Source organism: Protomyctophum parallelum (assembly GCF_964188405.1).
Source record: "Protomyctophum parallelum genome assembly, chromosome: 19".
NCBI classification, from domain to species: domain Eukaryota; kingdom Metazoa; phylum Chordata; class Actinopteri; order Myctophiformes; family Myctophidae; genus Protomyctophum; species Protomyctophum parallelum.
Window position 1 is genome coordinate 478,041 of NC_139717.1, and position 13,328 is coordinate 491,368.

At 46.1% G+C, this 13,328-nt stretch overlaps 1 protein-coding gene across 1 annotated transcript; it reads left to right on the forward strand.

The window, feature by feature from the left end:
* Positions 1 to 395: 395 nt before the first annotated feature.
* On the forward strand, positions 396 to 8,500 carry LOC310877188 (E3 ubiquitin-protein ligase TRIM35-like; the record flags this gene model as incomplete). The annotated part of the gene is made up of 4 exons (XM_083790952.1): positions 396 to 516; positions 2,776 to 2,883; positions 6,174 to 6,944; positions 7,793 to 8,500. The coding sequence occupies exons 2-4, from the start codon at positions 2,818 to 2,820 to the stop codon at positions 8,498 to 8,500; spliced, it is 1,545 nt and encodes a 514-aa protein (XP_083647078.1). The 5' UTR covers positions 396 to 516; positions 2,776 to 2,817.
* Between the last annotated feature and the right edge of the window lie 4,828 nt (positions 8,501 to 13,328).

The window sequence follows — 13,328 nt, forward strand, 5'->3', positions numbered from 1 at the left end:
CAAAGTGAACCTCGTTTTAAATTTCACCAAGAGTTCACCAAGTTAAACTGTTGCTAAACTGTTGAAAGTTAAACTGAACTGAAGCAGCATAAAAAAAAAGATAAATGACAAATATAAATAAACAAATTAAAAACGAATAGCCTTTTACAATTATGTGTACAATTTGTGGTTTCAATGCTGTAGTTACCTTGCACAACCACTAGAGGGTAGTGTCATGCCATAGGTTGGCGTGCGTTCAACTTTGCGGCCATGGACCAATAGCTTTCTCTCGTACTCTGCGGGTGTGACGATAATGGCCAATCAGCAAGCGTCTTGTTGCCAACAACGAAGCGACCAATGGCGTGTTGACGTGCAGCTCATGTGGTTCATTTCGAAGCCGTGTTATTTAGTACTCACACACACAGAGAAAGACACACACACGACTTTAATAAAACAAACGTTTAGTGTTTAGTGTTAAACTACTGCTGTCTTAATTATCATCACTTCTACAACAGCTACAGTCTACTGTTGTTTAAGGTAAGGAACTATAATGCTTATTACATTGATACTAAACCTACTGCAACGACGACAACAACAACAACAACAACAACAGCAGTGGTTCCCAAACTTTTTCATGTCAAGGACGCCCCGGTTTGCTAGTTTAATGGCATTTCTATAGCCCTGGTTCAAGGCTTACAGGCTACAGCCTCTCTCTGACGCCTTGTGGAAGTCCCTTCCACAGCCCTCTGGTCATATTTACACTCCCGTGCGCTGTTTTTATAATACCAGCAAATAAACAAAACGACGAAACCACTCACCGAAACAAAGCCTGCTAGACCTTAAGGTAAAAGTCTATTCTCCAACCTGGGAAGCGTCTCAGGTCCCCAGTTTCTCTCTAAAATGCACTTTTTGCCATTTTAATAACGCAATGTACCCTGGATTTGTCTGTAGGATAGCGTTTACCGTCGTTAAATGGGGACCTGAGGACCTGAGACGCTTCCCAGGTTGGAGAATAGACTTTTACCTTAAAGGTCTAGCAGGCTTTGTTTCGGTGAGTGGTTTCGTCGTTTTGTTTATTTGCTGGTATTAGAAAAACAGCGCACGGGAGTGTAAATATGACCAGAGGGCTGTGGAAGGGACTTCCACAAGGCTCGCTGTAAGCCTTGGACCAGGGCTAGCATTTATATCACTCTATCGGGCATTTCTGGGACACCAAACACATTTAAATCACACTTAATTTAACTCGGGGGTCCGTTTGTTTCCATGTGTACACTCTCTTGAGTTACAGACCCGAACAGGTGTTCTATAGTTTGTCATCATCAGACCATGTCAACTTCAGTCCGCGTCAACCAGTGTTGTTTTCGTCGACTAAAACTAAGACGAAAAATGTTCGTCGACTACCTTTTTTCACTGACTAAAACTAAATAAAAACTAAATAAAAATGAATCTATGATGACTAAAACTAAGACTAAATATACTGACAATTTCGTCAACAAATAAAAACTAGACTAAAATGTTAGGAAGGGACTAGTGGACAAGAGATCCAGTATTAGTCATTTTACACTTGGTTGCATGCTGAAAATAGCTGATCTACAAGCCGCGTTGTGAGCTTGTAGATCGGCTATTTTCAGCAAGTGTAAAAACACTCATTACGACGGCATCAAGACCTGCCAAAATACATTTTAGTCGACTAAATCAACTGTAGATTTAGTCGACTAAAATCGTATGACATTTAGTCGACTAAAACTAGACTAACACTAAAACATTCCAGGTGACTAAAATGTGACTAAAACTAAATGAAGTTTCAGTCCAAAGACTATGACTAAACTAAAATAGAAATTTGCTGCCAAAAACAACACTGGCGTCAACCGTCGCCCTAGAGACGGACCCACAACGACAGATGTTTTTCACAGCGAAATAATGCGTATAGCTGTCCGCGTCAATGCCCGTGTTTCCCCTTTATTTTAACCACAATTCCAAACAACATAGCCTATAAGCCTACCGATGTGATTCTTGTCTTAAAGGACCTATAACATAAAATTCAACTTTTTCAATTTCTTTTGTGTTTTTGGGGCTCCCATATGTGTTTTCTATCCCCACAAATAACCAATTTTGAACAATCCGGCTTTCATATCATAATAGGTGTTTTAACCCATTCTGACCTGAGATCAGATTCATAACGAGGTTTCCACTGGACACACACTGGTCTGATTAACCCATTCTGACCTGAGATCAGATTCTAGAAATGTCAGTCGCTCTTCGATTTTTCAAAAATAGCAGATCTACAAGCTCATATCGCGCCACCGAGTGGAAGCATAACATGATGCTGACACCAAAATGGGTGCCCGGTCAGAATGGGTTAATGGAAATTGCTCTCAGGAACAGCTCGACTGATTTTGGCCTCATCATGATGTCATCAATGTCACCCTACTTTGTATAATTCCTCCTCTTCTTCAGTCTTCAGTTACAAATTTGTATTTCCACTTTGTTTACAATGTCCACCATTGTTGATTTTCCAAGCTGGCATGGAATGGAAACAAGCCTGGTTTTATCTAGCATGAGTATTATAATGACTCAAATATTAAATAATCTGCATATCAGCACCCCCCCACCACCTCAGGACATTGTGGTACTGCAGCTAAAACTGCTTTCAAAGTCCAGAAAGAAATGACAAGGCCTGGTTATATCAGAGTGGTGATTGAGGCTCAAACCATTAGACATAACTTTGAGGGACATGGACAATATGATTATTAAATATTAAAAGCAGTTTTAAAATGCATGTTATTTGCGCTTTAGTGTGACAGCAGTGTGGCCGCAGTGTGACCGCGGACGGACAAAATGGCGTCTCCTTTCACGCGGCTGGAAGAGGAGCTCACCTGCGTCGTGTGCTGCGACGTCTTCAAGGTATGGCAACCCCTTTTGGGGCGGGAACCCCTTTTGGTGTTATAGCATTACGTTGTGCTTTAGCTATTGAAAAATAGCAGATCTACAAGCTCATAGCGCGCCACCGAGTGCTGCGCTAGGAGCTTGTAGGACTGCTATTATTGAAAAATCGAAGAACGACTGACATAGCTTTTTCAGAAAACTGTCAGGATGTAGAAGACATTTTATAGAATCTGATCTCAGGTCAGAATGTAGAACTGTCAGGATGTAGAAGACAATTGTAGAATCTGATCTCAGGTCAGAATGGAAAACTGTCAGGATGTAGAAGACATTTTATAGAATCTGATCTCAGGTCAGAATGGGGTAAGTTTCATTTATGACACCATTGTGTCATATATGGGATTTTTTTAGACTCTTAACCCATTTTGGGGCGGGAACACCTGTTGGCGTTTTAAGCATTATGTTATACTTTAGCTATTGAAAAATAGCAGACCTACAAGCGCATAGTGCGGCACCGAGTGCCGTGCCACGAGCTTGTAGATCTGCTATTTTAGAAAAATCGTGAAAATGTGGCGCAAATCTTTGAATATATATCGTATTCTTTAAAGGACCACTTCACCACTTTTCAACCTATCTTCATATACTAGGTCCTCACTAATAATCATGAAAAAATGCCGCAATATTTTTCTACTCAGTCTGTGTCTCATAGGAGGGCGGTGGGCAGTTCAGAAACCGTCTTCCAGTGACATCATCGATGAGGAATACAAGCTAATAGAAACTGCAGGCTTTCTAGTCCTGAAAAGTTGCAATGCGAAAATGGAAGCCATCGTTCTCAGTCACGATAATGAAAATTTAAACATTTTTGAAAATAATCTTGTTTAAAAAAAAAAAAATCTGCCTAATGATGATGTCACTGGAAGACTGTTTCTAAACTGCCCACAGCCCTCCTATGAGACACAGACTGAGTAGGAAAAATCGTGCCATTTTTTCATGACTATTAGTGAGGACCTATTATATAAAGATAGGTTGAAAAGTGGTGAAGTGGTCCTTTAAGGGTGAACGTTTTTAACTAAAATCTTTGCTGGAACATCATATTTTCAGATGGTGGTCGGCGGGCCAATTTCATATATCTTTGGGGGGTCTATGAAATGAACGACACAGAAAACTGATTTAGAAGACATTCGTAGAATCGTCCTCAGGTCTAAATGCGTTAAAACAAGTGCTCTGATTTTCCTGTGGACTGTGAGTGTGAGTTGAGCCAGACTGTGAGTGTGAGTTGAGCCAGAGAACTCCAGACCACAGAAAACCTACTGAATGTTAATAAAAGTTTTCTTTTTTTGGGTTCAATTAAGCTCGGAAGACATGAATAAAATAAGAGAAATTACAAAGAGAAAAACATTTAAAAAAAAAATATATGTATGTATGTCTCAATCCTTCTCAAGGACCCTGTGGCGCTGACATGCAGCCACCTATTAAAAGAATATTTTATATTATGCACATGCCATGGTCACATAACCATTATATGTTGAGTGCATGCTTTGATGGTTACAGTTTTATAATCAGTTTTGATGAGTAAATCTTTGTGGAGATCTTCTCAGTGCCATTCAGGATGGAAAATGAAATCCATTTGGATTTGGGGAGAAGTAGTTTCATAAGGGGCTGGTATGAAGTACTTGATATAAAGAGAACATGTTTCTAGTCTACACTCTACTCTACAACGGCCTTCATTTCATCTGATTGTTTGTCTGGCAAGCGATCGTTAACTGTGTCTGTTAGAGAGAGGGGCAGAGAAGAGTGGCTTTGCTCAACTTGATTTATACTTATATTCTCCACTCTGATGAAGGTACATGTTCGATATATCATGCAGCCTTACTTATTGTCTCCACCAGGCCGAAGGCATGTGGGGAGAGTATGTTTTGCACTCCGTCCGTCCGCGTGTGTGTCCGTGTGTCCGTGAACAGCTAATCTCGGCCACCTTTAACCCGGTCGATGCCATATTTTGCACACACACTCCCTGGATGCCAACCATGAACCTCTGCCCCAAACTTTCCAGAACGGCCTGTTATAGCGCCACCAGGAGGCCGCTTTGTGCAAAACAAGTTTTTCAATGCTATATTTTGCACACACACTCCCTGGATGCCAACCATGAACCTCTGCCCCAAACTTTCCAGAACGGCCTGTTATAGCGCCACCAGGAGGCCGCTTTGTGCAAAACAAGTTTTTGCACAGTACACCTACAGATTTTGTCCAAACATCACGCAAATTGGTACACAGTCTCTCTAGAGCCATTCAACGAAACGGGTCTTTCAGATTTAACATGACTCCATCCTGATTGGTTAAGATTGGCTTCCAAAGTTCACAGGAGTGCTCAGTTTCAAACAAAATGCTGCAAATCATGAACACATCGCGTGATTTCCGTGAAATTGTGCACCCACATTCCCACTAGGCCGAGGACGAAATGCCACATGAACAATTTCAACTCAGCCTCAAGGTGGCGCTATAACTGGCCGAAAAGTGTTTTTACCTCTAACTGCACGGATCTGTGGATAACCTGGTGGAGACCTGTGCCCGGAAGGGCACTTTTTCTAGTTAGCCTATATTTTGGCTATTAAAAAACCCCCAAAAAAACAAACATTTTCTTTTTTTCCCGTTTTTTCGATTATGAAATATTAAAATCGATTTCGGAGACTGCGATGATTAATCGGAAAATCGATTCGTCGGCGGCATCCCTAATATATATATATATATGTCTCCATCCTTCTCAAAGGACCCCGTGGTGCTGGCCTGATCCCTAATATATATATATATATGTCTCCATCCTTCTCATAGGACCCCGTGGTGCTGGCCTAATATATATATATATATATATATATGTCTCCATCCTTCTCATAGGACCCCGTGGTGCTGGCCTAATATATATATATATATATATATATGTCTCCATCCTTCTCATAGGACCCCGTGGTGCTGGCCTAATATATATATATATATATATATATGTCTCCATCCTTCTCATAGGACCCCGTGGTGCTGGCCTAATATATATATATATATGTCTCCATCCTTCTCATAGGACCCCGTGGTGCTGGCCTAATATATATATATATATATATATGTCTCCATCCTTCTCATAGGACCCCGTGGTGCTGGCCTAATATATATATATATATATATATGTCTCCATCCTTCTCATAGGACCCCGTGGTGCTGGCCTAATATATATATATATATATATGTCTCCATCCTTCTCATAGGACCCCGTGGTGCTGGCCTAATATATATATATATATATGTCTCCATCCTTCTCATAGGACCCCGTGGTGCTGGCCTGCAGCCACAGCTTCTGCAGAGGCTGTCTGCAGGAGTGGTGGACGGAGAGACCCGCGCAGGAGTGCCCCGTCTGCAAGAAGAGGACCAAGAAGTCCTCCGCCAAACACCCGCCGCCCACCAACCTGGTGCTGAAGAACCTGTGCGAGAAGTACCTGCAGGAGAAACGCCAGAGCCAAGCGGCGGCGGCGTCATCGGCGACGGCCGCGGCGGCCGCGACCTCGGAGGAGCTCGACCTCGTGTGCGCCGCGCACGGCGAGAAGCTCCGCCTCTTCTGCCGGGACGACGAGCGCCTGGCGTGTCTGGTGTGCCGGGACTCGGACAGGCACGCCGGGCACAGGTTCTCGCCCGTGGACGAGGCGTCGGGGCGCCTCAGGGAGACGGCGCGGGAGTCCCTGAGGCCGCTGCGGGAGAAGCTGGAGGTCTTCCAGAGGGCCAAGGCCACGTGCGAGCGGACGGGAGACCACATCCTGCTGCAGGCGCAGAGCGCGGAGACGCGCATCCGGGCGCAGTTCGAGGCGTTCCGGCGCTTCCTGAAGGACGAGGAGCGGGCGCGGGTCTCCGCCCTGCGGCGTGAGGAGGCGGCCAAGAGCCGCACGGTGGCGGAAAAGGGGGCGGAGCTGGCGGCGGAGGCGGCGTCCCTCCTGGACGCCATCGGCGCCGTGGAGGAGCGGCTGAGGGCCGAGGTGGACCACGTCTCCTTCCTGCAGAACTACAGCAGCATGATGGAGCGGGTCCGGCTGCTCACCCTGCAGGTATATCTGATAATATCCCATTCTGACCTGAGATCAGATTCATACGAGGTTTCCACTGGACACACACTGGTCTGATTAACCCCATTCTGACCTGAGATCAGATTCTAAAAATGTCAGTCGTTCTTCGTCGATTTAAAAAAAATAGCAGACCTACAAGCTTGTAGCGCGCCACTCGGTGGCGCGCTATGAGCTTGTAGATCTGCTATTTTTAAATAGCTAAAGCATAACATGATGCTGACACCAAAATGGGTGCCCGTTCAGAATGGGATAATATGGGCCCGTCACAATTTACTACATTATCGCCCAATCGCAATAGTTTTTTTTTAATACTTTTAACTATTATAACCGTCCATAGTTTCCATGTTGGAAAAATATCCATACGTTTTCAAAAATAGCAGATCTACAACCTTACAACACGACACTTTGTGCTTTTTTATTTTTCTTTCCAAAACATTTACCAAATAGCAGAAATATTTGATCTTACAAGCTTACAACACCTGGTGTGTTGTAAGCTTGTGTCTGTGATTTCAAGTTTTAGATTTAAGTTATTTGTCATATCTGCCTTGTGAAAACCAAGTTGTTAAAAAGCAACTTTATGCTTCCTAAGGATAATGTGAGTGTCAAAGCAAAAATTGTAATAGTTTCTGTTAGCACGTGCATTCCATACATTCCATAGGGCTGGAAAGAAATACAAAGTGTTTTTAATTTTAGTTATAGAGGGCAAGTATAATGTTTTATTTGCCAGGGACCCTTTTATCAATGTTAAATGCAAGAAGCACAATTCAATTGTTAATCGCAGTGATTTGTGTGACAATGAAATCGTCTCATCAATCGACTTTCCTCGACAGCCCTACGCTGAACCCCAGGCGGTGTCGGGGCCGCTGATCGACGAGGCCCGACACCTGGGCAACCTGGCGTTCGGCGTGTGGGACAAGATGAAGGAGCTGGTGTCCTACACGCCCGTCACCCTGGACCCCAACACGGCCTACCCCGAGTTCGTCCTGTCCGACGACCTGACCGCCGTGAGGCTGGACGTCCTGAAGACGTCCAGGGGGCAGCAGATCCCCGACAACGCGGAGCGCTTCGACTGGGCCGACCTGGTCCTGGGCGCCCAGGGCTTCGGCCCGGGGGACGCCGTGTGCAGCTGGGACGTGGAGGTGGGCGACGGCGCCGCCTGCTGGTCCCTGGGCGTCCTGGCGGAGTCGTACCGGAGGAAAGGCGACGCGGGCGGCGAGTCCTGGCTGACCAAGAGGGGCCCCGACGGGTTCCGCGCAGTCCACTCCTCCTCGACGAGGGACGGCGATGGCGACGACGGTAGCGACGAGACGGTTCTGGCGCCGCGGCGTAAACCCCGGAGGGTCCGAGTCCGGCTGGACTGGAGCGGGGGGACGCTGTCTTTCTCCGACCCGGACGCCCCCCCCGGGGGGGCGGGGCACCTGCACACCTTCCGCCACGCCTTCAGCGAGAGGCTGTTCCCCTGCGTCAGCATCCTCAGTCACAACATGTCTCTGAAGATGCTGCCCGCCAAGGTCTGTGTCACTCTGGAGAACACTTAAACAAACAAACCCCATTCTGACCTGAGATCAGATTTCATACGATGGTTTCCCCACTGGACACACACACTGGTCTGATTGACCCATTCTGACCTGAGATCAGATTTCATACGAGGTTTCCTACTGGACACACACACTGGTCTGATTGACCCATTCTGACCTGAGATCAGATTTCATACGAGGTTTCCTACTGGACACACACAGTGGTCTGATTAACCCATTCTGACCTGAGATCAGATTTCATACGAGGTTTCCTACTGGACACACACACTGGTCTGATTGACCCATTCTGACCTGAGATCAGATTTCATACGAGGTTTAGACTGGACACACACTGGTCTGATTAACCCATTCTGACCTGAGATCAGATTTCATACGAGGTTTAGACTGGACACACACTGGTCTGATTGACCCATTCTGACCTGAGATCAGATTTCATACGAGGTTTTTCCACTGGACACACACTGGTCTGATTAACCCATTCTGACCTGAGATCAGATTCTAAAGATGTCAGTCGTTCTTCGATAAAAAAAAAAAATAGCAGACCTACAAGCTCGTAGCGCGCCACTCGGTGGCGCGCTACGAGCTTGTAGATCTGCTATTTTTAAATAGCTAAAGCATGACAGTGTCTATCTCTGTATGAATGTACAGTATGCATGTCTATCTCTGTATAAATGTACAGTCTTTCTTCTATTTTGAATAACATTTTTGAGTAGTTCAACTAGCCAATCTAGATTGACACGTTTTTTTTTTGCAGTTTATTTTGTGCGCGCAAGTTTGTCGTTGCCTGTTGGTGGCTGTTCTGTACGTCCCCAAACCCACCCCCCATTCATTTATGTATATTATACACTGTAAGTGAATATCAATAAAAAAGCCTGTTGAATATATTGATCTGGTGTCGATTAATTAACCCTTTTAGACCTGAGGCCGATTCTACAACATGCCTTCTAAAATCTGTAGTTCTGAAACATTTCCGGGCCAAAGCTCACATTTGCCTCATGGCGTCGTGAGCTTGTAGATCGGCTATTTTCCAAAATGTTTGCCTCTTTCATAATCGTAATATTTGACAATTTGCCCCACGTTTGACCATGTTTTACAGTAGAGTTTGTTGGTTATTTTTGATGTGTAACTTTTGATTGATTGATTGAAATATGTATTAACAGTTTGCAGAATTTACAGTACATTTCAAGCACAAACTCAATACAAAGAGTATTGAGTGGACGACCCAATTGGTTACACTTGTTTACAACAGGGTCCACCATGTTCAATTCATCAAAACATTTAGAGACGTACAAATAGACACCTCTATGTAGTTAAAGAACAGAACAGGAATTCATCATAAAGGGAAAACCTATAACCTATAGTAATGGTCTGATTATTAGTTTATTTTATTTCCTTTTCCTTATAGAGGTATCAAAAAGTCCTTAACCCATTCTGACCTGAGATCAGATTCATACAAGGTTTCTACTGGACACACACTGGTCTGATTAAATTGTCACTTTATAAATGTGAAGATACCCTGGCCTGTGTGCTGTGTTGAGTGAGAAAACATTAACCCATTCAGGCTTGACGTCGAAATTTAAAAAAAATATATTTTTTAAATATATTTCATGTCAAGGACCCCAAAACTTATATGCCGCCGATCACCATCTGAAAATAAGTTGTTCCAGGGACCCCCCAGAGGCAAAGATTTGAGTTAAAAACTCAATATATATATATAATATATATACACACAGATTTCAGGCACATTTTCACGATTTTTCAAAAATAGCAGACCTACAAGCTTGTAGATCTGCTATTTTTTTTTCAATAGCTAAAGTATGACATAATCGTAATGCTATAAACACCAAGAGGGGTTCCCGCCCAAATTGGGTTAATAAGCTAATCATCTGGGGACCCTCCCCCCCCCCCCCCATGCACCCCAGACAGTTTATAAAATGCTTGATTCAATATTCAGATATTTGATATACAGTATAAGCAGTTGTGTTCATTCAACACAAGCCTATCCACACTTTTCCTGGGCTGTGTCTGCTCCAGTTCCTGTTGATTTCATTGGATATCATTGGTCATCTGACCAGTTTCATTGGCTTTCATTGGATCAAATCGACCGGAACTGGAGCACACACGGCCCAGGAAAAGTGTGGATATATTCATCTTCAAAACTCCATGTTAACCATGTTAGAGTCAGACTCATTGTAAACCTCATGTCTCATTATAAACTCCATGTTAACCATGTTGGACTCATTGTAAACCTCATGTTAACCATGTTGGACTCATTGTAAACCTCATGTCTCATTATAAACTCCATGTTAACCATGTTGGACTCATTGTAAACCTCATGTCTCATTATAAACTCCATGTTAACCATGTTGGACTCATTGTAAACCTCATGTCTCATTATAAACTCCATGTTAACCATGTTGGACTCATTGTAAACCTCATGTCCGAACAAATGATTAAATCCGTCATGTTTTTTGTTTCTTAAAAATCGGGACGCACACAAAAGCTAATGAGTCATGAACGTGGCCCCCACAAAGTGAAACTCAAATGAACAAACACACACACACACACACACACATTGATGAAAGTTGATGAAAGATGAACTGAAATGAAATTGAACCGAATCAAATGGATTTCTTGGAAATAATAAATACCGTACATACAAAACTATAAAGAACTGAATAATGTGGAACCTTTGGTTTCAATCCTGTCGTTACCTTACACAACCATCAGAGGGTGATGTTCCACTACTTGTGCGTGTGTGTGTGTGTGTGTGTGTGTGTGTGTGTGTGCGTGCGTGCGTGCGTGCGTGCGTGCGTGCGTGCGTGTGTGTGTGTGTGTGTGCGTGTGTTTGTGTGTGTATGGTGTGTGCATGCGTGTTCAGTTCAGTAACAAATATGATTAAATAAAAAGAAACATGAGTAAAAATAAAAAAAACCCTGCAAAGGTCTCCACCTTTGCAGGCATATTCAAGGACGGCAAGCTCCCATCTTCGCCTCTGTTCTGTTCCATTGGAACTTGTTCTCTGCTGCTGTTGTTACCATGTCGTCACCATGGCTGCCAGTTCCCACCTGAGGTCCCGTGGGAGTCCAGACTGCTCCAGGTCGCCCTGAATAACCGTCAGCTTGCACAGCGTCTTCAGGCTAGGACTCAGGTCTAAGATGGACAGGTAGGACGTCTCCTCCGCGTCGTCACCTTCGCGTCGTCCCGGATCCTCGGCCTCCGCCCGGATGTTGGTCCTGTACCCTCCGAAGAGGACCACGCGGTCTCCCACCAGGCAGCAGCACACGCCGGTCTCCCGCAGACACGGCAGTCGTACGCTTCCCCTGGGCTCCACCCTCTTCCAGGGGGAGGAGGTCGTCGTCTCCGGGGCGAATCTCCACAGATCGTCGAATATGCGCTTCAGGTTGTCGCCGCCGACTACGTACAGCTCTCCGTTGTACGCGAAGGCCGTGTGGCAGGCGCGTCTCTCTGGACCAATCGGCTGCGCGGGAGAGGAGGAGGAGGACGAGGAAGAAGAAGGCGGCGGCGACGTGCTCAGCCAGAGGTCGGTCTCCATGTCAAAGACTCTGACGCGGTCGTGGTGGTCCTCGTCCCGGTCCCCCTGGCCCCCGAACACGAACATCCTGGTCCCGATGACTGTGGCGGAGTGACACTGCAGAGCGGGCGGGGAGGTCGCCGGCGACGCGCCCCCGATCAGAGCCCAGACCATGGCGGCCGTGTCCAGCCTGTGGATGCGGTCGGAGCATCCGTTCATCCCGTCCACGTATCCCCCAAAGACGTACATGGACCTCCGGTGGACGCAGGCCGAGTGGCCGGCCCGCGGCTCCGGCACGCTCCCCGAGACTGCGGGCCTCCGGAGCCAGGCGCGCGCCTCCGCGTCAAACGCGTACAGCGTCCCGCAGTACTCGCCCGTGTCGAAGTCGCGTCCCCCCCAGACGTAGACGACGACGTCGTCGATCAGCGCGGCCGTGTGGCTCTCGCGCCTCGAGGGAACGTCGTCGAGGGGTCGAGAGCCTCCTCGCCCGGCCGGCGGACGCAGCTTGGTCCAGCGCAGAGACACAGTGTTGAAGACGTGCACTGCCACGTGGGGCAGTGGGTCGCAGTTCCCGAACGAGTACACCACGTGACCCACCGCTACAGCGGCGTGGTCGTAGTCCTTCTGCGGACCTCCGTTCAGACGCACCGTCCAGCACGACAGCATTCTAATTTACGCACGGCCAAGAAGAGGAGCTCGCTCGCGGGTCCGAGCATCGCATCTCGTCGATGAGAATGGAAGTTTTGCTGCTGCTGCGCTATACCGCTTATATTGGAACGCTGTGGCATGAATGTCACGCGACGCTTTATTGGCCCCCGAAGGGCTGGCCAATCGGGAGAAGCCGATGGGACCTGTACCTGGGGGCTCGGCAGCGCTGTCGCCTCACAGCTAGGTTTCTGGGGACCCCCTGGAACCCCAACAAACCTGTTGTTTTCTGGGGACCCCCTGAGAAGCCACACTGAAACAACAGAGATTCCTAATACGGCACAGTTAAGAAGCAGACGTCAAACTATTAATCTGGTGTCCGTGAGGTCAGATGTAGAGTTGCTGGCCGGCTCCATATATGCAGATCTAGGTGATGATCCAGTCTTCTCCATGACACGCGCCATATATGGAGCGTGTCTTGAGTGTACAGGGTTTGATTAGGTCAGATCAACATATGGAATTAATTCTGTACTGGCCATATATGTAGCGTGTCTTGAGTGTACAGGGTTTGATGAGGTCAGATCAACATATGGAATTAATTCTGTACTGGCCATATATGTAGCGTGTCTTGAGTGTACAGGGTTTGAT